Source organism: Gallinula chloropus, assembly GCF_964237585.1.
Source record: "Gallinula chloropus genome assembly, chromosome: 21".
NCBI lineage: Eukaryota > Metazoa > Chordata > Aves > Gruiformes > Rallidae > Gallinula > Gallinula chloropus.
The window spans coordinates 8,751,350-8,776,062 of record NC_140106.1 but is presented as its reverse complement, the minus strand read 5'-3'; the positions used below and the strand labels follow the sequence as shown (position 1 = coordinate 8,776,062).

Here is a 24,713-nt window from a genome sequence, read left to right as displayed (position 1 = left end):
GTCACCCTGCTTCAGGGTTGGGTGTTTTTTCTGGCTGTGATGCTTCACTTTGGGTGGGGAACGTGGTGGTGGTAGGGGGAACGTGCTTTGGGGTTTTCCACCCCAACCGACCACCCCATCCCCATCCCCGACGCTCTCGGGACGAGGTGTGGGGAAGGAGAAAGGGAACCAGAAATCCCTGAGGTGCCTCGGTCGCTGGGGGGGGGAGTTTTTCTTTTCCTTTTAATACTGGAGGGCGCTTGGTGGGCTCTGTGAGGCGTATTTTTATGAAATGAAATGAATACAAACGGTGCTACGGTGTTTTAACGAACTGTCTCACGCTTCCGCCTGACTCCATCTCGCTGAGGTGCTACTAATTTACATAAGGAACCTGGGGAACCAAGGGAACCCCCCCCAAAAAAAAGCAAAGCAAACCAAGCAGTGTCGTTGAGAAGGGAGTTTATTTTCCCGGAGCGACAGCTCGAAAGGGTCCCGGGAGCTGGTTGGGTTGATGCAAACTGAAATGGGGAAGGAGTGGGATGCGTCGCGCCCAGCGGGCTGGCGGTAGAGCCGTCCGACTCCGGTGCGGGGACGGGGCGCTGGTAGGGGAGCTGTGGGTGGTGGATGTGGTGTTTGGATGTGGTGCGTGGACACGGTGCTGAGCTGCGGTGCTTGGTCATTGGGGTGTGGGCGTGGTGCGTGACCACAGGGCTCAGTCGTGGTGCGTGGACATGGTGCTCTACCGCGGCGCTTGGTCATGGTGCGTGGACACGGTGCTCAGCCAGGGTGCTTGGTCATGGTGCGTGGACACGGTGCTCAGCCAGGGTGCTTGGTCATGGTGCGTGGACATGGTGCTCAGCCAGGGTGCTTGGTCATGGTGTGTGGACATGGTGCTCTACCGCGGTGCTTGGACGTGATGCGTGGACATGGTGCTCGACCACAGTGCTCAGTCATGGTGCGTGGACACGTTTCTCAACCATGGTGCTTGGACATGATGCGTGGACATGGTGCTCGGGCATGGTGCTCAGCCACACATCATGGACACGGTGCTCAGTCATGGTGTTTGGACATGGTGCTTGACTGCGGTGCTCAGTCATGGTGCGTGGACACGGTGCTCAGCCATGGTGCTTGGACATGGTGCTTGACCGTGGTGCTTGGTCATGGTGCGTGGACACGGTGCTCAGCCATGGTGCTTGGACATGGTGCTTGACTGTGGTGCTTGGTCATGGTGCGTGGACACAGTGCTCAGTCATGGTGTGTGGACACGGTGCTCAGGTGTGGTGCTTGGTCATGGTGCGTGGACACGGTGCTTGGGCACGGTGCTCAGCCACACATCATGGACACGGTGCTCAACCAGGGTGCTCAGTCATGATGCTTGGACATGGTGCTTGACCGTGGTGCTTGGTCATGGTGCGTGGACACAGTGCTCAGTCATGGTGGGTGGACACGGTGCTCAGGTGTGGTGCTTGGACATGGTGCGTGGACATGGTGCTCGGGCACGGTGCTCAGCCACACGTCATGGACACGGTGCTCAGAAGTGGTGTGTGGGCACGGTGCTCAGCCAGGGTGCTTGGTCATGGTGCGTGGAGACGGTGCTCGGGCGCGGTGCTCAGCCACACATCATGGACACGGTGCTTAGAAGTGGTGCGTGGGCACAGTGCTCAACCAGGGTGCTCAGTCATGGTGCTTGGACATGGTGCTTGACCGCGGTGCTCAGTTACGGTGCGTGGACACGGTGCTCAGGTGTGGTGCTTGGTCATGGTGCGTGGACGTGGTGCTCGGGCACGGTGCTCAGCCACGCATCATGGACACGGTGCTTAGATGTGGTGCGTGGGCACGGTGCTCAGCCAGGGTGCTTGACTGCGGTGCTTTATGACATGGTGCTTGGATGTGGTGCTCAGGCACGGTGCTCAGCCATCTGTTCATGGACGTGGTGCTCAGGCGTGGTGGGTGCGCAGGGCGCGTGGCTGTGGTGCTTGACTTCGGTGCTCAGGCTGCGGTGCCTGGACACGGTGCGTGGACGTGGTGCTCGGGCACAGTGCTCGCCCACGCACCAGGGACACGGTGCTCGGGCAGGATGCTCAACCACAGCACCAGGACACGGTGCTCAGGCTCAGTGCTGGGCCACGCACCGGGGACGCGGTGCCTGGCTGTGGTGCTCAGACACGGCGCGTGGCCGTGGCGCTCAGCGGCGAAGCGTGAACGTGGTGTGTGTGACACAGGGCAGGGTGCTCAGCGCGGTGCGTGGGGGTGTGGTGCACACACGCTGCACAGGCACCTCCGTGGGTCCTGTGCCAGCCGTGGCGCTCAGCGGGGCGTAGGGGCTCTCGGCCACGCTCCACACCCACGGTGACCATGGTGCTCTGGAGCGTGGCACAGACCACCCCTCCTCACCCCCATGGCACACGGACCCGGTGTGGCAGTGCCGGTGCCCACCACACCCCCACGCCGCGGGGTCACCCGTGTACCCCCCGCGCTCAGCACCGCGCTCCCCCCACAGCTCCCTCAGCCTGTTCCCCACATCACACTGTCTCCCCGCAGCGAGGGCGCAGCCTGGCACCCCCCCCGGCTTGCTCCTTTCCCCTTCCACCCCCCCCCCCACTGTTTTGGGTGTTTATTTTTTGGGGAGGGGGGGTGTGATTCCATTATTTTGGGCTTTTCTTGGTGCTACTTTCATCCCCTTCACCTTCCCCTCAGCACCGGGGCAGCAGCTCCCCCCCCAGCATCCTCCCCCCCCCCCCCCCCAAACCAAGGCAAATACCTCAACTCCCCCCAACCCCAACCCCAACCCCGACCCCATCCCCTCCCCAAAAACCCCCTTTCCCCATGGCGGTGAGGGCGAGCGCAGCCGGGGGGGCGGCGGGGATGTGGTGGGGAGGGGAGGGGGTGTGTGTGTCTGTGGGGGGGTGAATCTTTCCGAAATCAGGGATCCTTTCACAGTGGTGTTTCTTCCTAAACTTTCTTTCCCCCACCTCCCCAAATTCCCCCCCCCTTCTTCCTTCCTCCCCCCCCCTCCTCTTCCCACCCCTCCCCAGCTTTAACCCCTTCCCGCCCGGGTCTCTTTTCTTTCCTCATCCTTCAGGGATTTCAAACCGCCACAATTTCAGCCTCAAGTTTGATTCCAGGAGCCAACAGCTTCGTTTTGTGTCTAATTCTGAACGATCTTTTTTGATGCTGTCGAGTTTTGTATCACCACAGCACTAAAAAACCAACCCCCTGTTCATTAAAACAAATGAAGGAAAATCACTCAAAATTCCCAAGGAAATTGGTGTTTCTTCTCAGATTCAGGAATTGATCAGACACAGGGGGGGTGGGGGGTGTTTTTTGGCTTCTTTTCCCTTTCTTTGTGTTGGGCTCATTGAGGTTTGGGGTGGTTTTTTTTTGTGGGGGGGGTGGGGGTGGGTTTTTTTTTGGGGGGGGGGATGCTAATCAAGGAGGGGAGGCGGGACGGCGGCAGGCAGAGGGTTGAGGGGTGGGGGGGGGCACCATGGGGGGGTGTTTTGGTGGCTCCCCCCCCCCTCCCAATTAAAATCACACTTGAAGCTTTCTTGGTCAGCTGGGGGCTGTGGTTACTTGAAATGAAGTTTTTAGGGGGAGGGGGGGGTTGGTTTTGCTTTCTGGGGGCGGCTCGAGGACCGGTAGAGGGTTTTTTTGTTTCCCCATGTCTCAAGGCAATAGGATTTAATGTGTATTAAACTGTAGATACTTCTAGGACAGTAAATTTATGCTGATAATTTTATTTTGTATAATTTTCCCTAATTTCTCTTTTTTTTTTTTGGCCCCTTTGTGGGGGGTTTTTTTTTTGGGTTGTGTTTATTTTTTGTTCTTCCCATTTCCTTTTTAATTCCCCCCCATCCCCATCCCTTTTAACACCCTTTAATTTTTATCCCCCCCCCTTTTTCCCCCTCCTTCTTGGTGTTTTTGGTAAATTTAATTTTTAGGATGCCTAAAAATGACAAGTTTGGATCCCCCCTCCTTTCCCCCCCCCCCCTTTCCTTCCTCCTTCCCTGGTTTGTTTTTGTTTCGTTGGGTTTTTTGTCGTTTTTTTGGGTTATTTTTGGTTTTGTTTGTATTTTATTCTGAGTTACGCGCGGCCGCCGGGGCCGTGAAATGTATTATTCCTGATATCTTTAAAATATTGTGGGTGTTTTAATAAATTTTATATTTATTTTTTGCACTCAATACGTGACCCTCTCCCCCCTCTCTCCCCCTCTCTCCCCCTCTTCCCCCCCCCCCCCCCCCATCGTGGTCTGTTTCCTACTGGGGTCAGGGGCTGGGGGGGGGGAGCAGGATGAGGTCCTGGGAATGGGGAGGGGGGAGAAGGGTCTGGTCCTGTCTGTGGGATGGGGGGAGCAGGATGGGGTCCGGGGTGGGGGAATTTGGAGGGGAAGGGGGCAGGATGGAGCTCTGGGGATGGGAATGGGGTGTGGGGGCAGGATGGGGCACAATTTGGGGAGGGGGGAGAAGGGTCTGGCCCTGTCTGTGGGTACTGGGGGGGGGGCAGGATGGGGTCCTGGGGATGGGAATGGGGTGGGGGGGGGGGGGGCAGGATGGAGCCCAATTTGGTGTGGGGGGGAGCAAGATAGGGCCCTGCATGTGGGTATTGGGGGGAGGATTGGGAGTTATTTGTGGGACTGGGGGGCAGGATCGGGCCCTGGCTGTGGGGTGGGGGGGGGTGGGGGGTATATGGGAATGGGGGTGGGGAGGGGGCAGGATGCGCCCTGCGTGTGGGTATTGGGGGGGGTGTCAGGCTCGGGCCTTGGGTGTGCGATGCGGGGGCGGCCCCAGGCTGTGGGATGGGGGGATGAAGGTTGGGGGGGGGTGGGGGGGGCCGGGCCGGGCCCTTTGCGGGGGGGGGGGGGGGGTGTCGGGTCCCACCCCCAGGGTGGAGCCGGGCCGGGTCCCCTCCAGAGTCCTCCCGGCCGCCAGGGGGCGCGGCGGGCGGTACAGCGGAGGCCCCGCCCCTTTCTGCAGTGATTGGCTGAGCCGCGAGTGACCCCGCGGCGCGTCCGCAGCGTCCGGCAACGGGCGCGCGTCGCCCAGCATGGCGGCGGCGGCGGCAGCGACGGCAGCGGGGCTGCTCTGCCGGGGGCCGGTACGGGGCTGGGACCGGCCTGGGCCTGGGCCTGGGCCTGGGCCTGGGGCTGGGGCTGGGACCGGGGAGGGCCGGGCCGGGGCCGGGGCCGGGGCGCGTTGTGCGAGGGTTGAGGGCGGGGGACGGGTCCGTGTTTCCCCCCCCCCCGTGTCGCCGCCCCCGCGGTACCGGTAACCGGTAAGTGCCGCCCGCGCCTCCGCACGCTGAGCGGCCCCGATGCCCTGCGCGCCTCGCGGTGAGTGTGTCTCCCCCTCCTCTCCCCTCCCCGGTGTCGGTAAAGGCAGCCCCCGCCCCCCCTCCCCCCACCGGTCCCGCCGTCCCCCCGGTGAAGGTGACCTTCTGCCCCCAGACCCCCGGCCCGGCGCGGGCAGCCTCGCCCTACTCCTGTCCCGGCCCCTCCGCCCGGTGCCGGTGCTGGCAGCCCCCCCCTCCCGGTGCTCTCCCCCCCGGGGAAGGCGCAGCCTCGCCCCCCCGCCCCTCCCCGCTTCCCAGGGAAGGCGGTCGCGTCCCCCCCCCCGGGATTTCTCCCTCCGGACACCCCCGTGTGTGGCCCCCCCGGGCAGCTCCCCGTCGCCCGGTGTCTCAGCGCTGTTCCCGCCCCCTCCGGCAGCTCTTCCTGCGCCGCGGCACCTGGCGCAGCTTCACCTCGCAGACGGACGGGGAGGCCCGAGTGACCCGGGTCCTGCGGGAGAAGTTTCCCCGGGCTTCCGCCATCAAAGTCGTGGATATATCGGGTACGGAACCAGCCCTTCCCCCTCCCCGCCCCACCCCTGTGTGCCCTGCAGGGAAGGGGAGCTGTTCCCAGCCCCCAAAAGACCCAAGTTGGGGGGTGGGGGGCGGCACAAAGGTCTCCCCAACCTTTGCCCTCTCTTCTCTTTGCCCAGGAGGCTGCGGTGCCATGTATGAGATTCACATCGAGTCGGAGGAGTTCAGGGAGAAGCGGACGGTGCAGCAGCACCAGATGGTGAATCAGGTGAGAGGGGGCAGTGTGGGGAGGGGGAGGGCACTCCCCTTACACCTCTGGGCAGCCCCTCTGCTTAGAAACCAGCCCTGGGTTGGGGTGGGGGGGGAGCAGAGTGTGGCCTTGGGTTCCCCAGGCTGCAGTTTCCCAGCCCTGCATTCACCCCCTGCCCTTCGGTCCCGGGTGTTGCAGGCGCTGAGCGAGGAGATCAAGAGCATGCACGGGCTGCGCATCTTCACCTCCACCCCCAAGCCTTGACAGTCCTGTCAATAAAGATGGTGAGAGGGGCCCTGGGTGCAGTGCTGCACCCCCCTGCCACCCCCCCAGACTACCTCTGAAAAGCGACTCCGAGGGCTGTGTTTGCAATGAGAGGAGCTGCAGAGGGCTGGGGTAAGGGGGGGGAGGGAAACAAGGAGACACCCCTTTGAAAGAAGAGCAGGAAGGAGAGACTTTATTAGATCATCACCTCGCCACACGGGAGGGCTGCGTGTGTCGTGTGTGTATATCCTCCCCCAATGTCACAGGGAGCTGCTCAGGCAGCTCAGGCACTTCATTCCTCCCACCCTCACCCCCCCCCAAGTGCTGCTTAAGGCTCAAATGCACCTTTCTCCACTTAAAAAAACCCAACAAAACCAAATAAAGAGCACTTAAAAAATAAGTCAAGGCTGCTCACAGGCCAAGCGCTGCGTCTGGGGAGTGGTGGGGGGTGGGGTGGAGGAGGAATTTACCCCCCCAGCCCAGGCATAGGAAGCAGCAGCGCGGCGCTCAGACTTCACCCTGTGGGGAACAAGCCCCCTCCTCAGGAGGGCGATGGCAGCTCTTGCTCTAGGTGAGCGTGGAGCTCAGGAAACCAAGCGCACCCCACGGGGTATGGGGGGTGGTGGTGGGGGGGTGTGTGTGTGTGTCCGTCACCGCGGCACGGCCGGCAGCTCGGGGAACGGCACCGGCTGGCGCAGCGGAAGCGCCGCTCGGCCTCGGAGAGCGACGCGGCTGAGCCGCTGCCGGGCGTCGCGGGAGGCGAAGCGGAGAAGTGGCTGGCGTTAGGAAGCGGAAAGGAGCGGCCGGAAGCGGCCTCACCGGCACCGGGTTCTATCTGTCCTTGGAGCCCAGCTTCTCGATCAGTTCCTGCAGAGGAGCCAACTCCCGCCTGTCGATCAAGTTGAATTCCTGGTGAGGGGAGAGGGGGGGAAAAAGCAACGTGAAGTCAAGGTGTGTCCTGCAGCTGCTGGGGAATTGTGTTCCAGGCGTGGGAAATGTGCCCAGTGGAGCCACCAAACAGGCAGCAGCCGCCTCTCCTGGCTCTCTGCAGAGAAATTCAAGCATTACGGGGCAACACTGTGTGTGTGCTGCGGCGCTGAGAGGTACCACACCTGTTGGTCACACAACAGGCTGCTGAAGAACACAAGAGAAAGGAGAGTGTGGCCCCCACTGCTACTGCTGAGTTGATGCTCAAGGTACAATTTCTCCTCCAAGCCGGGTGTCTCACTGCAAGCCAGCAGCTAAAACCCAAGAGGGAGACTCGAGCCACCCTCAGCCACGCTTCCTGCGAAGGAAAAACCACCCCGAGACACCCCCCCCAGCAAAACAAAGCCAAAGAAAAACCAAGCAAGAAGAAAAAAAACCCCAAACCAAACACCACGAAGCCACACGGCTCCTGCAGCTGCACGGCACGGAGGGCGTGAGCCCAGCCTATCTCCCACCGCCACAGCCCGGCTGCAGATCTTCCAAGTCCCTGTGAAAGCAGGGCGGGGAGATGGGGCACCCCAGGGACTCACCTGCACGAAGAAGATAAAGTGCTTGAAGGAGGTGTTGAGGTGGGCCTCCTCCTGCAGCCGCATGACGGAATCGAAGTGCTGGTGGTAGATGTGGGCGTAGACGCGGAAGAGCCGCTTGAGGATCGTCTTGGCCACCGACATGAAGTTCTTGGGGAAGGGGACGCCTGAAAGGCAGCGTAGCACGTGGGTGAGACCTTCTGTCCCAGGTAGCCAAAGGAGACCTTCAGGCAGTGTCTGCAGCCTGGATGTCAAGCCTGGTGCTTACCAATCTTTGAAGGGAAGAGTGTTTCGTCATCCAGCTGGTCCTGCACCCACGTCATCAAGTAATCGATGTACTTGGGAGCCGAGCACTTGATCGGCTTCTTTATGTTGGTGCCGTCTGCCCAGTGGTACTCATACCTACAGGGAGAGGGGAAGGGAAAGATGCTGCTCTGAGAGGAAGAGGAGGATGCATTTCAGGGCCCCATGGCTTCCTCCTTATTTCAGTAAGGAGCAGTGCTGCAAGGTCTGTACTCCCCGGAAGCACCGAGGTGCCTCTCCGAGCTTCTCAAGCTCAACACAACCGGGTCAGAGGTAGCACCTCCCTCTGATCACCCTTGGGGTTTGCCCCTCCCCAAAAGCGAACTGCAGCTCTGCAGTGCTGACGTCAGCCTTTCCCTAAAACATGGCAAGAGGCAGCTGAAGGGGAAGCGCTGGGGCCATCGTGCACTGTGTCTGTTTTCATTCACCTGTTGCCTTCAGACACCCCTCACACAAGGCAGCCAACTTCTCCGAGTCCCCGGGACCGCCTGTTAGCCAAAGGAGTTTGGACGCCACCAGCTCAAATCACCAATCATGCTTATGGATCCCACAGCCCCTCCAAACTGGGGTGAGCTGCTGACTCTAATGCTGTGTGACAGCACGAGCCACTTTCTCTGTGATCTTTCACAAAATCCTTCAAAAGCAGGGGGGGAAGAACCCCCCTAGGTTTCGACTGTCACCTCCTGGCCGACAACAAGCGCAAACAAGCGCTGCCACTTAAAACAGGAAGTGGTTGCAGGAAATGTCCCCCAAATATAGAAACAGGAACTGGCAATCTAGATACTGCTGGGGAGAAAAAGCAGGGCAGGATGTTACAGACACTGCCCACCAGCCAGACACACGCTGCTACCCCAAAAAAACAAAGACCCTTCCTAAGGAGACGTCCGGCTGTAGCTTCACCTCAGTTAAACACACAAGCGCAGAACCTGGCTGGTTCAGCAGGACAGGAGATGCTTCGATGCAGCACAGGGACTGGGAGGGTCCAAAAGACACTTGGCCCTTCCCCACTGCATGTACAGTTTTCCCTCCTGGCTCTGCAACAACAGTATTTTGAGACATTCCTACAAGACTCTGATAACAAGACCGGACTCTTCTGGACAAGTTAGACCTTGCTTTCTCCTGAAAACAAACCATTTCAAGCAGCTTTTCAACTTCCAAACAACACTAGGAACTAATCAATGGGGCCAGGGGAAGAGAAGTCTCCACACATGCTTTCCCTGGACAGATGTTCAGTGTACCAGACAAACTGACAGAAGAGACTCCTGAAGAGACAGCGGGGCTTTGCTTGTGGGTAAACACCACCAGAGGAGCGTGATGTTGTGCCTGGACTTGCCATCCTCTTTTCAGCGTCTTTCTAGCCACACTTGAGCCACCCACCTCTTTCCTCACATAGAAACTGGTGCTGTAAACCAGAGGAAACATTCCTACCTTGGTCCTGCAGACATGACTGCACAGCTGGCCTCCGTGCAGAACTCTGTAATGGTCCCATACAGCATGTTGATTTGGTTGAAGAAATCCACCGCTGGGAAGGAAACACATCAAGGTTACTCACAGTTTACCAGTCCTGAGGATCGCCCTTGTAGGAGCAAATGGGCCCCAAAACTCTTGGCAAAGCCAAACATCCCCGTTCTGTATGACATCATGTGGCTGATGGCTTTGAGGCATTTCAGTCACATAGGGATTGGAGGTGCTCTGACAATTTTTCACCATCTGGCTACTGCCACAACAGCTTTATAGAGCACGAAGCTCCACTGAGCCTTGCATACCTTGGGAAGTATAGCTTTAGGAGCTATACTTATAGCTGCAGGAGCCTTTAAATATTGACAGCACCTCAAAATCCTGATTGATTTTGATAATCCAGGGGACCTTCCTGAGGTCTCCTGTGGCCCAACTTACTCCTTCCCATTGTTCAAACCTCCTTTTCCATCCTCTAACCCCAAGGAAACAGTCCAAGGCCAAGGTAAGCCACTGCTAAATATAAAACACATTTGCAGTGCTCAGGTTTTCAGAGCTGTGAGCACAATAATACACAGAAAGCAAAGAAAGAAGCTCTACAAGCCTTGGACAACACAGGTCGCCTCTTTTCCCAGGCTCCTTGCTGTCACCAGTTTTGTGGCTGACAGTGCTAATTTTGTCATTCCAAGTATTGAGACTCAGGGCTTATTCTCACAAAGCACTCACAAACCTAATCACCTTTGTGAGTCTGAACTCAAACCCTTACCCCGCCCCCCCCCCCAAAACCACAGCGGTGAGGTCGGCACGTCACGCCGCCTGCGTTCCTTTTCGTCAGTCCCCTCAGCGCAGCGTGCCTGGGACCAGAGCTTCGTTTGGGGAAGTTTTAGGTTCTTCTAAAAGATAAAGCCCAGAGGCTGAAGGTTTCCCCAGCTCCACCTCCGCACCCAAGAGGATCCCTCTTTCCCAGGACTCAACTGTTAACTGCGATCCACTCGTTCAGGTCCTCTCCCTCCGGCAACATAACCGCCTGCCTGAGGTTGCCGCTCCCCAGCGTCGCCTCTGCGTGTTTGAGGAGTTCATACTGGTGGGAGCCTTCAGGGATGTTCTTCTTGGGCTTGAAGGTTTTCGACGAACGACTCCCACTGACAGGAGGGAACGTGTTTCCAGTCAGTCCTCTTAACACCACTCCCTTCTCAGGAACACTTCCAGTGTCAGCCCCTTGTCACCCAGCGCTTTTAACTTGGATAGCACCAACCCTTCCTTATTTCTCCCCAACCTTCAGGGTGAGCAAGGCTTCCATGTGAGCTGCACTGCAGGCACCCTTCCCTCTTTCACCATCACAAACACTCAGTGCAAAGGCCCGAAGACCCATCGAGCAGCAGCTGCTTTCAGTCACGGAAAGGAAAGCCCGCGGAACTCCCCGGGGAACATCTGCCACTAGGTCAGTCTGACAGCAGCAAATACTAGATGCACCGTAGGAAACAGCTTGCTAAAAATAGCTGCTTAATAAAGCCTGCAGCCCTGGGACACGAATCATCACCCTCATTTTCCCCCCCTGATCTCCCCTGGCCGTGGCGTACCGCCGCACAACTCCTCGCCAAACCTGCCAGCCGCGCCGCAGCCTCTCCCCAGCCAGGCAGCGCTGCCAAAAGCTGGATGAATGTTGATACTTCTCAACCACAAGACATTAACTTGGAGATCCCACCAGCTTGCTGCTTTTCCAGGCATGGGTGATGCAAGTGTTGGGTTGGCCAGGGCCAAAGCATGGCTGGTGGTGAGGGGAAAAAAAGAGCCTTCTCCACCATCACCAGCATCCTGCCCCCCTCACACACACACGTGCCCCAAGGCAGCTTCTGAGAACAACCTCATGGCTCCACACGCTCCATTTACACTCAACTCTCAGCATGGAAGTAAAAGACCTTTAGATTTAGCTCTCTCTTCGACCAAGCTGCTGCTAGAGCCAAAAGGCAGACCCAGCACATCCCTGACCCCAGGCAGAGTCCCTGCAGGCAGACCCAGCACTTCATCAACCATCGGAAGAGGCTCCCCAGCCCCCTTCCTGCACCACAAAACGCCTCCAGTCCTCACCCACAGCACCTACCAGGCCTCAAGAGCCAGCAGCTCTCTCACACTTCATAAGCCTTGACATCTACAACACAGGTATGCAAGAACCCACCCCCCTGCAGCTCTTAAATACCCAGATTTTATGTTTTGGTGGTATTTTTTTTTTTGTTTTGTTTACATGATGTGCCTGTAAAGTGACCAAATTAACATCACTGGCCCTGCAACCAGCCCTACCCCACCTCACACAAGGGCAGCCCCTCGTGCCAAACACCAGAGCCTGTGCACTGTATTGGCACAGAGGCAGGGTAAGGCCCACCCAAAGCCCACCCCTGCCCACCCACAGGACCAGAAACTTGTCTTTTTCCCCTCACTCCAGATCCTGCTCATAAGTCCCGGGGGTTCCCACTAAAAGAGAGCATCCCTGCAGACACCCCCCAGCCCCTTCAGGACCTTCCCCAGCGCTCCTGGAAGAGCAACCCCTGAAATTCTGCCCTCCCAAGAGGAATCAATCCTCCTAAGACAAATCCCAGAGTCCTTCCTCTAAAACCACCTCCAAAAGGTTTCCCATCCCCTCACACACCCCCAGAGCCCCCCTCTCACTGCAGCACTCACCCAAGAGGGGTGATCCCGGGGGTGCTTGCTCTCTGGAGCCCCCTTACTGCCAGCGTCCCCCCTCACAGCCCAGTGTGGGACCCTATCCCCAAAAAACACTATCCCCCCTCAGGGTTTCCTCCGCAGGACTACACTCCTCCCCGCGCCCCTCCAGGGCCTCCTCACGAAGCCTTCCTCAGGCTCTCTTCCTCCTCCTCCTCCTTCATCCTCAGGGCCTCTTTTCAAGGCCTCCTCCACCTCCAGGTATTGCCCCAGCCCTTCCTCGAGCCTCCAGCCGCCCTGTCCAAGCCACCCAGGCTCCGAGACGTCCCTCAAGACCCCTCCTCAAGCTCCCTGGGCATCCAGACCCCCCCCCCGCCGAGAGCCTCCCACCAGGCCCGGGCCTCCCCTCAGCCCCCGCCCCCTCCCTCCCTCAGCGCCTCAGGCCCAACCGGCCCGCAGGAGCCCCCCGCCCATCAAAAGAACCGCCTGCCCCTCGAGCCCCGAGCCCTCCCCAAACGCTTCCCGCCCCGGTAAAGCCCCTCGCAGGCAGCCCGGGCCCCGCACTCACAAGAGGAAGCTCATGGCGGGCTGAGGCGAGAGCGGCGCCGCCAGCAGCTCGCGCGCGGCCCCGGCTGCTCGCGGGCGGGGCGGGGCGGGGCGGGACGGGGCGGGCGCCGCCCCAACCCCGCGCCCCCGCCAATTCTCGCGAGAGCTCAGCCCCACACCCCCCCCCCCCCGGGAGGGGCTTCCGCGCCGAAAAGGAGGCGCCGTCACCATGGCAACAGCGCCCCCCCCGGGCAGAGGTGCAAGTGGGGTTGGGCACCCCCCCCAGAGCTCCCGCAATGGGACTGGGGACCCTCAGAATCTTCTCCTCATGGGCCTGAGGACCCCCCCACTATGGGCTTGGTGACCCCCAGAGTCCCCCCCTCCCATGGGCCTGGGGACCACCCCCCCCCACAACCCCCTCTATATGGGCCTGGGCACCCCCAGGGTACCCCCCCAATAGGCCTGAGGATGCCCAGAGCCCCCTCCATATGGATCTGGGAATCCCCACAGGCATGGGAACCCCAAATGTCCCTCCCTCTGGGCCTGGGCACCCCCCATATAGGTCTGGGGACCCTCAAAGTCCCTTCCCCATAGACCTGGGCACAGCCAGAGACCCCTCCCATGGGCCTGGGGACCACCCCCCCCACACACACAACCTATACAACAACTATATGGGCCTGGGCACCCCCAGGGTACCCCCCTCAATAGGCCTGAGGATGCCCAGAGCCCCCTCCATATGAGTCTGGGAACCCCCATAGGCGTGGGAACCCCAAATGTCCCTCTCTCTGGGCCTGGGCACCCCCCATATAGGTCTGGGGACCCTCAAAGTCCCTTCCCCATAGACCTGGTCACAGCCAGAGACCCCTCCTCATGGACCTGGGGACCCCTCCCATTATCGACCTTCCTCCCCTTGGGTGCTCCCAGCTAACAGATGCTTCCCCACACCCCTCCTAACCATCCCCCCCACACCCTCACCTGTCCCCCATGCCTCCCCCCACACCCCCTCCCCAACCATCGCCATCTTATTTCAGCCCCTAGACCTCAGTGTCCCACCAACCCAGACCCTCCCAGCCCATCCAGCCCCTGAGACCAGCTTCACAGGCTGAAATTTCCCCAAACCATCCTCAAGTTTGTCAACCCCTTTCCCCAGGGCTGATTTCTGCAGGTTTTCACCCTTTTTTTTTTGCAGCTATTTGACCTCTCCAGCCCTTGTCTCAGCAAGGAGCTACTTTTATTGACCAAAACTATTCCTTTTGAAACCAGGAGTGACCCTGGCTGGTTTAAACAAGTCAAAAACTAACATCAACTCCCTGAGGTCCTTTCAGCTTGCAGTCAGGCTGCTTCCTGCAGCTCTCCTGTCGGCTCTGCTGGAACATGTCACCAGGGTGGTGATCTTTGGTATTTACTGCACGCTCATAGAGGCATAAAAACTCCCTCAGCCTTTACTCAGCACCTCAACAACCTTGGGTTAGACCTCCAAGGACATCTTTCCCAGCTCAAGGGGCATGTCAGGTAAAGGTAAGGTTCCTGAGGACTTACAGACTCTCCTTTCACCTCTTCTCTGTGCAGTTTCTCGCAGAGAAACGCCCGACCCAGAGCCACAGGACAGCAGATGCCACGTAAATCCTGGTAAAAACATTCATTCTTACCAATCAAGCTGCCTATCCTGGTGTGTGGAGGTGTAGACCCTGCACTAAGCATCACCCTAACCCCAGTCTCAACCTCAGCTGAGGTTTATACGTGCAGGTAGTGCTGTGTTTAATCCCCACCTGCTGCCAGCCGTGCTCAGGGCTTTCCCAGCCCAGGGAACTAACTTTCCCTTCCATGACTTTCTGGCACTCTGACAGCCCACCCTGCAAACTGCTGAACCTCCAGCAGTAGCTCCCAAACCCAAGGTGTGAGGAGTGAACCATGTTCCTGGCCTGAAACCTCCCCAGGTAGCCCACCAGCAGCCTCACTAACACCAGGGCTCAGGGCTTTCCTAGCCCAGGGAACACTTCCCATCACTGTCAGGCACTGTGACAGCCCCAGCTCCAGCCCAGTTCCTTTTCTCAGCTGCGTTTCCCCTCCCAGTCCTGTTCCCAGCCCCATCCCCATTCCCATTCCTGTCCCCGTTCCCATTCCTGTCCCCAGCCCTGTTCCCCCTTCCTTTCCAGACCCATTCCCATCCCCATTCCCATTCCTGTTCCCAGCCCCAACCCCGGTCCCGTCCCCATCCCCGTTCCCCCTCCCTTTCCAGCCCCATTCCCATTCCCATCCTCAGCCCCATTCCCCCTCCCTTTCCAGACCCATTCCCATCCCCATTCCCGTCCCCATCCCCATTCCCCCTCCCTTTCCAGACCCATCCCCATTCCCATTCCCAGCTCCAACCCCTTTCCCATCCCTATTCCCCCTCCCTTTCCAGACCCATCCCCATTCCCATTCCCAGCCCCAACCCCTTTCCCAGCCCCGTCCCCCCCCCTTTCCAGACCCATCCCCATTCCCATCCCCATTCCCATTTCCATTCCCATCCCCATTCCCCCTCCCTTTCCATCCCCATCCCCATCCCCGTCCCCCCCTCCCTTTCCAGACCCATTCCCATCCCCATCCCCATCCCCATTCCCCCTCCCTTTCCAGACCCATCCCCATTCCCATCCCCATTCCCATTCCCCCTCCCTTTCCATCCCCATCCCCATCCCCGTCCTCCCCTCCCTTTCCAGACCCACTCCCATCCCCATCCCCGTCCCCCCTCCCTTTCCAGACCCATCCCCATTCCCATCCCCATTCCCATTCCCATTCCCATCCCCGTCCCCCCTCCCTTTCCATCCCCATCCCCATCCCCGTCCCCCCTCCCTTTCCAGACCCATTCCCATTCCCAACCCCATCCCCGTCCCCCATCCCTTTCCATTCCCATTCCCATCCCCATTCCCATTCCCATTCCCTACCTCTGCCCCAGCCTTAGCCCCGCCCCCTCCCCGCCCTCGCCCCGCCCCTGCTCGTGGCCCCGCCCCTCGGCTTACGCAATGCCCCGCTCCTGTTGCAGCCCGTGCGTGCCCGGCCAATGAGCGGCACCGTGCCCGGCCAATGAGCGGCACCGTGCCCGGCCAATGAGCGGCACCGTGCCCAATTGCAGGCGAGCGGCTCCGTCACTCTCCACCAATCACACCCCCGCTCCTCCTTCCGCCCGCCTTACGTCTACTCGGTAGCCACTCTCCCCCTCTACCCAATCGCAGCCGCACAACGCCCTCTCCGCCCCGCCCATTCCTTCCCCTCCACCATTCAGCTCTCCCCTCGGGGCTTCTCTGCGCGGCGATTGGTTCTTGCCAAACGCGGGGCGGGGATGGGACCCGCCCCCCGGTGCTATAAAGAGCCGGCGGGGAGTAGCGGCGCGTTTCCGCCCGCGCTCCCCTCCTGCCGCCGCCGCTGCCCCGCCGCTGCCATGGCAACCGCGCTCTGCCCGCTCCGCACCCTCAGCCGGGCCGCGCTGCGCCCCCGCGACCGCCGCCTCCTGCACCTCAGCGCTGCCAGGTACGGCCCGGGTAGGGGTGGGGAGGGGTTAACGGGGCAGCGGGGCCCGTCTCCTCCGCCCGGTCCCGGTGTGGGGCGGGGGGGAGGCCCGGCCGGGCCCGCCCCGGTTCGGTTCGGTTCCGTCCTTCGCCCCCACCCCGGGCTGAGGGTGGGCTCGGCTGCCCGGTACCGGGAATGAATGGGGCGGGCCCCCAGCGGCCGCCCCGGGCGGTGCAGGCTGATGAAATCCCGCTCCCGCCTTGCGTGGGCTCGTACCGGTGCTACCGGGCTGCCCCCGCAGGGGCTTCCCCGGGTTCCAGCGCTGTGAGAGGGACCAGATCCCCCTCCCGAGCATCCTGCACCCTCTTCCCCAGCCGCCTCACCTTACCGGACCCGGGGAGCCCTTAAGGTGCCTTCCCCGCTCCTCCCCAGCCCGGGCTCTGAGCGCTCATTCCCTACAGCGGGAGGGGGGTGATGGTGATGCTGGGGGGGGAACTGATGCTTCTCCCCATCGCCTGCACCCCCAAACCGGCTACCCCGACCCCCTCCTTACCTCCGGGGATGCTTCAGGCGGGCTTTTGCCGTGAGGTGCCTCTGACGTAACCAATCCTCCTTTCCCAAACTTGGAAGGATCCCGTTGACACCGCAGCCTGTGCCTGGCAGCACAGCCCGGGTCCGGCTCCGGAGCTGAAACAAGAAGTAGAGGGTTAGTGGGCTGGACTGGTTTGGGATGGGTTTGTACTGGTTCTTGTTCAAGAAGTTGAACTGGGGGGATTGCTGTTAGGGATGAAGCAACATCTAAATCCCAGTTAATGGGGGAAAATGATGGGATTGGGTAGGGTGGGGATTAGGAGAGCACAAAGGACACTCTGCACCTGTAGGTGAGAGGTTCCCACCTGGTGGTGGCTGTCCCTGAGCTCCAGGATGGGGCTTGTACCCAGGGAAGGTCAGAAAGGAGAAGGTTGGACTTACTGGGAGATCCTGTAACCTGCAGACTGACCCTGAGCCAGCAGCGTGCCCGGGGGGCTGGGAAGCCCAGCAGCTGAGGGAGCTGGGGGTGTTCAGCCTGGAGAAGTGGAGGCTGAGGGGAGACCTTCTCCCCACCTCCACTGCCCTGCCAGGAGGGTGCAGAGAGGTGGGGGTTGGTCTCTTTGCCCAAGGGACAGGTGACAGGATGAGGGGAATGGGCTCAAGCTGCACCAGGGCAGGGTCAGATCAGACACTGGGGAAGAGTTCTTCCCTGGAAGGGCTCTGGGGCACTGGCACAGGCTGCCCAGGGAGGGGGCTGAGTCACCACCCCTGGGTGGATTTAACAGGTGGGGAGATGAGGTGCTCAGGGGTGTGGGTTAGTAGAGGATGGGCACAGTTGGACTCGGTGATCTCAAAGGCCTTTTCCAACCTAGGGGTTCTGGTAGGAGAAGCTCTGCCCATCAGGCAGCTGATGTGTTTTTTGAGGAGAAACTGCAGGGGTTCAGCTCCCTCCTGTTGGAGGGTGGAGCAGGGAGGGATGGAAATCTTTTCTTGGGGTGGTCAGTTGTCTCCTGGATTCCTGAGGAGTGGTTTGTGGAGTTGCATGGCACCAGGAATGAGCTGCTCCTTGGGGTTTGGGATCACACTGTAAAAGCTGGGAGTGCTGCAGGGAGCATCTCTACCTGCTTTGGCTCAGATGTGGGAATAACTGGGCGAATGAGTGCAGAGCTTGTTGCAAGGCCAGGCTGTCGTGGGGTCTGGAGGTGAAGCTTGAGAAGGTGAACCCTTCCCAAGTGGAACAGCAAATGGAGGTGGAAAAAATCTCCCCAGTAAGAGCTGCAGTGATAACCTGAAGGAAAAAACCAAGTGTGAGGAGCGTGACCAGCCTGGTGTGAGGGCTGGCAGCTGTGTTCCTCCCCAGCCTTTCTGTAGGGTGTCCAGTTGCAGGAACACGTTTGGCAGCAGCTGGGTATTCCCATCACTGACTGAGATCAGAAATGGAGGTGAGGAGCTGTCCTGCTGCAGTTTGAAGGGGTAAATGTCTCTTCTACTCCAGGAGTAGGATGCTGTGGGGAGGGGGGGGGTGACACTAATTACCCCCCTCCAGCTTTGACAGGCTGAAGACACGGTGATGGTGTGGAATATGTGAGCAGGGGGAGGGCATAAGGTGGGTGATGCTCTAGATCTGCTGAGAAGAGGTGTTGTGCCTTCGTGAGGTGTTGTGAAAGCGGAGGCTCGAGAGAATCTGGGGTTGAAACAGGTGGATGAGGAGATGTGTGGCCCCTCAGGCTGCATAAATAAGGTGGTTCCTCAGTGGTTTTGTTTGCTGAATCCCCTCTCTGGGCACTGAAGCCCTTAACAGAGGCTGATGTGTGCTGCCTCAGAGCTTTCAGAGGAAAGCTGCAACAGGCTGGTACTGAGCTCAAGTAGCAGAGCTGCCCCCAACTTACCCTCAGCACCTGTTTGCTCCCGGTCTGATGGCTTTGGTGACTCTCTCTCTGTGGCAGGGACGATGCAGTTGTGATTTCTGGGAGGAAGCTGGCCCGACAGATCAGGCAGGAAGCTCGTCACGAGGTTGAGCAGTGGGTAGCAGCTGGAAACAAGCGACCTCACCTCAGCGTCGTGCTGGTGGGTGACAATCCCGCCAGTCACTCCTACGTACTGAACAAAACCAAGGCAGCTGCTGACGTTGGTATGTCTTGGGCTTTGCTCTGATGAACCACAGGGACTCTCATACCTTCCTTTAGCTGGGAGAAGCTTTCTGGGGTGTGTCTGGCTGTCTGCCTTGCACCTTGGCTGCGTGGCAGCCCACCTCCAGTCCAGCGTTCGCTGTGATGCTCTTGGCTGCCTTTGCTGGACCGGGATGTAGTCAATGAACACAGTTCCCATGTGTGCTGTGCCATTTGGAATCCCTTAGGGCAGCACCGTGCTGTGTAGTTTGGTTTTTTAGCCTTCTCAGGGGTGCAGAAAGCCTGCACATGGCTCTGACTTGCCTCCTTTCCCCAGCTACCTGAGATGCAGCCACTGCTTAGCAGCCTTGCAACCCTCCCAACCCCTTCCAGTCTTGTGAGCCAAGCTCCTTGTGCTCTCCTTGGCCCTTGTGCTGCTTCTGGACCTGAGATTTTTAGACTAACATCCTTTCTTGCTGTGTCAAGGGAGCACAGGGTGCACAGTTCCATGCATATTGTAGCACGCTTTGGCTAGGTCTCTCCAAGCCCTCCCTGCACTCAGAGGGTCTCTGCTTCCAATTAGGCTTTCCCAGCTCATTAGACTGATACTAATGCTCCTTAACTGACACTCACAAGGCTTGTCCAGGTCTCCAGCCTGGGAGACGCTCGCTAGTACACAAAGTGCACGTACAATCCTGTCAGATCTGGTAGAGCAGTGAAATGGGATAGCTTAAATCCCCATGGATTAGGCAAACTGCTCTCCTGTGGCTCTAATGTGGTGCCTGCAATGATTGCACAGGGATCAGCAGCGAGACCATCCTCCGCCCGGCTTCTATTTCTGAGGAGGAGCTACTGGATTTAATTGGCAAACTCAATAATGATGCCAACGTGGATGGCCTGTTAGTGCAGCTCCCTTTGCCCGGTGAGTAGCTGCATTTCCATCTTGTTTTGGTTTTACTGGAAGCTTTTAAGGGTTTGCATGTGGCAGGAGGAGCAGTGGCAGCACAGGGGCTGCCCTGTGGTGTGAGGGGGCTGCACCCTGACACGAGGCAGCTTTAAAGATGCTGATACAGTGACTCTGTCGCACGGCTGCCTGGAGGAATTAAGTTGCTGGAGATCATGGAGATCTGTTCTTGTGTCAGGAGTGTCAGCTTCCAGAGGCTTGAACTTGGTTGTGACTCTGAGGCTGCCTAAAAATACCCTCTCTGCCTGAGCCAGAGTGGTTCCAGCCCCTTTCTGCTGGGAGCTGTTGGCCTTGAGCTCATTGGATGCCTTGGGTAGCTTCAAGCTTTCAAATTGGTCGGGGCAGCAACGAGCAGGGGGGGTGGGGGGGGTTGTTTTGGCTGATCCACAGGGTGAAAGACACCTTCTCTTCCAGAACATATCGATGAACGCAAGATCTGCAACGCTGTGACTCCAGACAAAGACGTTGACGGCTTTCACGTGATCAACGTGGGGCGCATGTGCCTCGACCAGTACTCCATGCTGCCAGCTACCCCGTGGGGGGTGTGGGAGATCATTAAGAGAACTGGTGAGCTGCTGGAATGCTTGGCTCCTGCCTGCCATAACTCCAGCTTGCCTTTGTTTGAAGGCTCTTGTCTTTTTTTTCCTCTGCAGGCATCCCGACACTGGGGAAGAACGTGGTGGTGGCTGGCAGGTCAAAGAACGTGGGCATGCCCATCGCCATGCTGCTGCATACGGATGGCAGGCACGAGCGTCCAGGAGGTAAGGGCTTGGTGTTCACAGGGCCTTGTGTGCTGGAAGGAAGCCCTTGGCCTGTTACACTGGCCTCAGGCTCCTAAACCAGTCTTGGGGAGTGCCTTTGGGACTGTGGCTGGCTTTGGGTAGCACGTGGGAATTAAAATTCCATGTAACTGCTCTCGCAGGCGATGCCACGGTCACGATATCCCACCGGTACACTCCCAAGGAGCAGCTGAAGCAACACACAATCCGTGCTGATATCGTCGTAGCAGCAGCAGGTAAGACCCAACTGATGGCACACAGAGGGTGTGGGGACTCTGACAGGGAACCCTTGGTTGTGGGAGATGGTCCTGGCTGTAAGCAATGTCCTGGGGCCCCCCTGCCTAAGCAGTTCTGGCAGCATAGGAGAGGCTGGAGCTTTCCCTGCTGAACAGCTACATGCAGCCCCCTTAAACGTGTGGGTGGTTCTGTATTTGGGGGGGAAGCAAAGAGTGCAGCTGCTTACCTAGAGACAGGCCAAGTGCTGATGGACGGCTGCTGTGTCATCATCTGAGCACCAGGAACAGCTTGGAGCTGTGCTGATCTCTGAGCTGCACCCTTGGTGTGGAGGTAGCTCAGCAGCAGAGGAGCTGAGACGATTTGGGAGGGGTCTGTTGGGCAGCAGAAGTTGGGTGTGAGCCTGTGGGAACAGAGGAGACACAGAGCTGGTGTCTGGTGGAACCAGATAACCACACCCCACCCTGGAAGGGTGGTGTAGCCCCAAGCCCTGCTCCCCACCCTCCTCTCCTGCACCACGCTGGGGGCTTTGCAGCCCCTGGGTGAAGCCAAGCTGGTTGTGGTGGTTTCCAGCACTGCTCCAGCTTGTTTACTCCGTGCGGGTGTAAACATGTTGCTGCAGCTGGGCGAGCACACACAGTCATGGGCTTTAAATGGGAGCTTTAAGGGTTGTGAAGAGGGAACTGGGGGACTGTTCAGCACCACCAGGAGCACGTGGCTGTGTTCTCTTGCAGGCATTCCCAATCTGATCACCGCTGATATGATCAAAGAAGGGGCTGCGGTTATCGACGTGGGGATAACGCGGGTGCAGGATCCCGTCACTGCCAAACCGAAGCTGGTTGGGGATGTGGATTTTGAAGGTAGGGGGCAGGTTCTGCACCTGGTTCCTGGAGCATCCAAGGTCCAGGGTGCAGAGAAGGGGCAGAGAAAGTCCTGTTTTGTGTGACTGAGCAGATGCAGTCTAACACTTATGTTTTCCTGCTTGGTACATCCAATAATCCCATAATATGCTATGGCAAAGCTGTGTGCTTCAAGGCAGAGGAGACTGGTCCTGAACCTAAGCAGTTAAGTCACTCTGCTCCACCTTGGAGCTTGTTTTGTGGCTTTGAACTAAACACACAGAGAATTTACCTGCTGGCTTGTTGTTCATGGGACTCTCCTGCCTGCAGTGGTGCCCACATGGGTGAGAGATGCTGGAAGCTCCTCCTGGAAGAAAGGGAGAGGGAGATTAATTCACACAGAATTGTAGGGGTTGGAAGGGACCTCCAGAGATTGAGTCCAACCCCCCTGCCAAAGCAGGGTCCCTTGGATAAGTCACACAGGTTCAGATGGGTCTTGAATATTTCCAGAGGAGGAGGCTCCACAGCCCCCTGGGCAGCCTGTTAATACTTGGTTGTGGCTGCCCTCAAGGGCCCATGTGAAGCCTACATCTAGTCTTGGACTTGATATTTCTGTCCTTTTAGACTTTGCTTCTCATTCTTCCTCTGCCTGGGGCTTGGTGGGTGGCTTGCTCAGGAGCTGGGATGGACAGAGCAGGGTTGGGGATGTGGGGGGAAAAACCTCCTACCTTGAGAACCCAAAGTTCCTGAGAGGAATTTGAGCAAAGTGCTGCTGCTCTTGTCTTGTGTGCTGAGCTCCAGCCTTCCTTCTTGCAGGGGTGAAGAAGAAAGCCAGCTACATCACTCCAGTCCCTGGGGGCGTCGGGCCCATGACGGTCGCCATGCTGATGAAGAACACCATCATCGCCGCCAAGAAGCTGTTGAAACCCAAAGAGCTTGAAGCATTAACTGCTTAACATGGGACTCCTGAGCACTGACAAACAACCACATTCCAAACTGACTCCCAAACAGGCCGATAGCGGATGCAATACTTATTTATTGTGCTGGAGTTTCCAACACGCCCAGGTTGACAGAGGTTTGAAGCCAAACCACGTGTCTGGTGGTCGTGCTGAGGTGGAAGCAGCTACACTCCTGGTTTCCTCATGCTAGCAAAGCTGCTTTATGTTTGCCAGCTCTTGTAGGGAGCTGGCCCTGCTCTTCAGGGCCTGGGCAGGGGTCAGGAATCCTGAGGGTGCAGCTCCCTTGGGAGCTCAGTGTTGTGTTAGCAATCCCAGAGCAGAAGCCTCCAGGGTCTGCTTGGGGTCTGACTCAGTCCTCACTTTTAGTTTGAGATAAGCTCTTCTGTAGAAGAATTACTTGAAAAACAGGAGCCATATGTCTGTTCACAGCCTGTGTGGCAGCAGAGCTGTTGTGATGTGTTCTTCTAGTGTGCAGCTACGCTGGGCTGGTTGGGGTGGGGTTGGTGTGTTTTGCTATTTTGATGGTGACTTTTAAAAAGCCTTTTTTTTTTTTTGTTGTTGGTTTTTCTAACCAAAGATGGAGCAGGCTGCTGGTGTCTTGGGCACCCAGGTGCTTTCCTGGACTGTAAAGTGTACAAGGACTTAGTGAATAATGCAGGCTAACTCTAAATAAAGTATGAGGAGAGGAAAACAAGCCCACCCCCTCCTACCTGTGTCCTACAGTTACTAGTCTGCAAGCTTTCCCTGGAAGAGGAGAGCTGCCCCCCCAAAATAGTTTATTATTTCATAGACTACATCAAGCTGACAGTGTAATCTCCATCCTCTGACTTTGTAAGCTCTAATTATCCATTGACCTTACCTGGGGTTGTGAATCCATTGGCATGATGAAAAATACTTACAGGTGCTGTTGGTTGGGGGCAGTGAGGTGGATCTCTGGCTCCTTTCTCCTTGTGTGTTCCCTGGAAAGACTGATCCTGCTTCTTGGGGAGCAGGAGAAGTTTGTGGTGCTGAAGGGCTGTTGCTGGCATGTTGGTGCTAACTCTGTGTGTTGACAGAGCTCTCCTGGGAGGGAGAGCGCTTCTAAAACCCTGAACCATGGGAAGGAAGGTTGAGGTTTGGAGGACTCTGCACCAGAAACACACTAAAGAGCTGAGACTCATTGAAAGGAGGTTTATTGGGTCGTATCACAGGTCAATACAAAATGGCTAAAGGGGTTCTGCACTGGAGGGGTGAATCTGAGATGCTCCACTGTGTTCTTATACAAAAAAAAAAGAGTATAAACCATGTTGTGAGCTTTGCAAAATGGACAAATTTAGTCAAAACAAGCTGGAGGCTGCAGTGGCTTCAGCTCTGCTCTAGGAAACATCTACCAGAGTCCACAAAGCTGTACTGGGTTAAGTAAATTAACCAGTTTGATTAAAACCATAAGCCTACCTGTACCCTGCTTCAGCTACCACATGGGAGGTTGGGACAAAACTGCTATGGAATAGGTGTGCTGTGTTCCAGTTGGAATCAGAAAGTCACACTACAGGGGTAATACTGTGTTCATTATCTCACCATGTTTTCCCCAGGAGCTGGACTTGAACCAGAACAAAAAATCTTGCTATAAATAGGAACTTGCCTTTGAGTCTTTGGATGTGAGTATTTATGGAGAAGCAGGATCTGTCCCATGCAAAGGTTCAGACCAGTTGCAGTGTTTAACTGGTGTCCCAGAAACCCCTGTATAGCTGGTATAAATAGCAGGTAGGCTGTTTCTGCTTGGGATGAGATTGGGGGTTTGTGAGGGTTGAAATAGAGAAAAAAGTAATGAATCCAGCTAGCAAAAATAAGTAAAAGAAAGATTGGGGAGGGAGGCATCAGCCCAGTGTTTCTAAAGCACAGCTGGGCTTTAGCCTGTGGAAGGAGAAGGAAAAAAAACCTTGAAAAGCCTCATCACCACCCTGGTGCTGCTGGTGAAAAAGGGTGGTGAGAGCTGGGCAGAGCCACGCTGAGCTTGGTGCCCGTGCAGGTCCTGCCCTGCTCCCTTCCCTTCCTTCCTGGAGGA

At 57.9% G+C, this 24,713-nt stretch overlaps 3 protein-coding genes across 3 annotated transcripts; 2 read left to right on the top strand and 1 right to left on the bottom strand.

Annotated features, from left to right (window-relative positions):
- Positions 1 to 4,958: 4,958 nt before the first annotated feature.
- BOLA3 (bolA family member 3) lies at positions 4,959 to 7,083 on the top strand. The gene is made up of 4 exons (XM_084273946.1): positions 4,959 to 5,074; positions 5,685 to 5,808; positions 5,959 to 6,047; positions 6,228 to 7,083. The coding sequence occupies exons 1-4, from the start codon at positions 5,024 to 5,026 to the stop codon at positions 6,291 to 6,293; spliced, it is 330 nt and encodes a 109-aa protein (XP_084130072.1). The 5' UTR covers positions 4,959 to 5,023; the 3' UTR covers positions 6,294 to 7,083.
- Positions 7,068 to 14,315, bottom strand: LOC311199809 (MOB kinase activator 1A). Its single transcript, XM_084273945.1, has 6 exons — positions 14,309 to 14,315; positions 10,541 to 10,707; positions 9,539 to 9,632; positions 8,076 to 8,209; positions 7,811 to 7,974; positions 7,068 to 7,202 (listed from the first exon to the last, which is right to left on the bottom strand). Exons 2-6 carry the CDS (start codon positions 10,584 to 10,586, stop codon positions 7,125 to 7,127), a joined length of 516 nt encoding a protein of 171 aa, XP_084130071.1. The 5' UTR covers positions 10,587 to 10,707; positions 14,309 to 14,315; the 3' UTR covers positions 7,068 to 7,124.
- A 1,844-nt stretch (positions 14,316 to 16,159) lies between these two features.
- On the top strand, positions 16,160 to 23,357 carry MTHFD2 (methylenetetrahydrofolate dehydrogenase (NADP+ dependent) 2, methenyltetrahydrofolate cyclohydrolase). Its single transcript, XM_084273806.1, has 8 exons — positions 16,160 to 16,276; positions 18,733 to 18,917; positions 19,694 to 19,816; positions 20,273 to 20,425; positions 20,512 to 20,619; positions 20,781 to 20,873; positions 21,606 to 21,731; positions 22,527 to 23,357. Exons 1-8 carry the CDS (start codon positions 16,188 to 16,190, stop codon positions 22,664 to 22,666), a joined length of 1,017 nt encoding a protein of 338 aa, XP_084129932.1. The 5' UTR covers positions 16,160 to 16,187; the 3' UTR covers positions 22,667 to 23,357.
- The last annotated feature ends 1,356 nt before the right edge of the window (positions 23,358 to 24,713 follow it).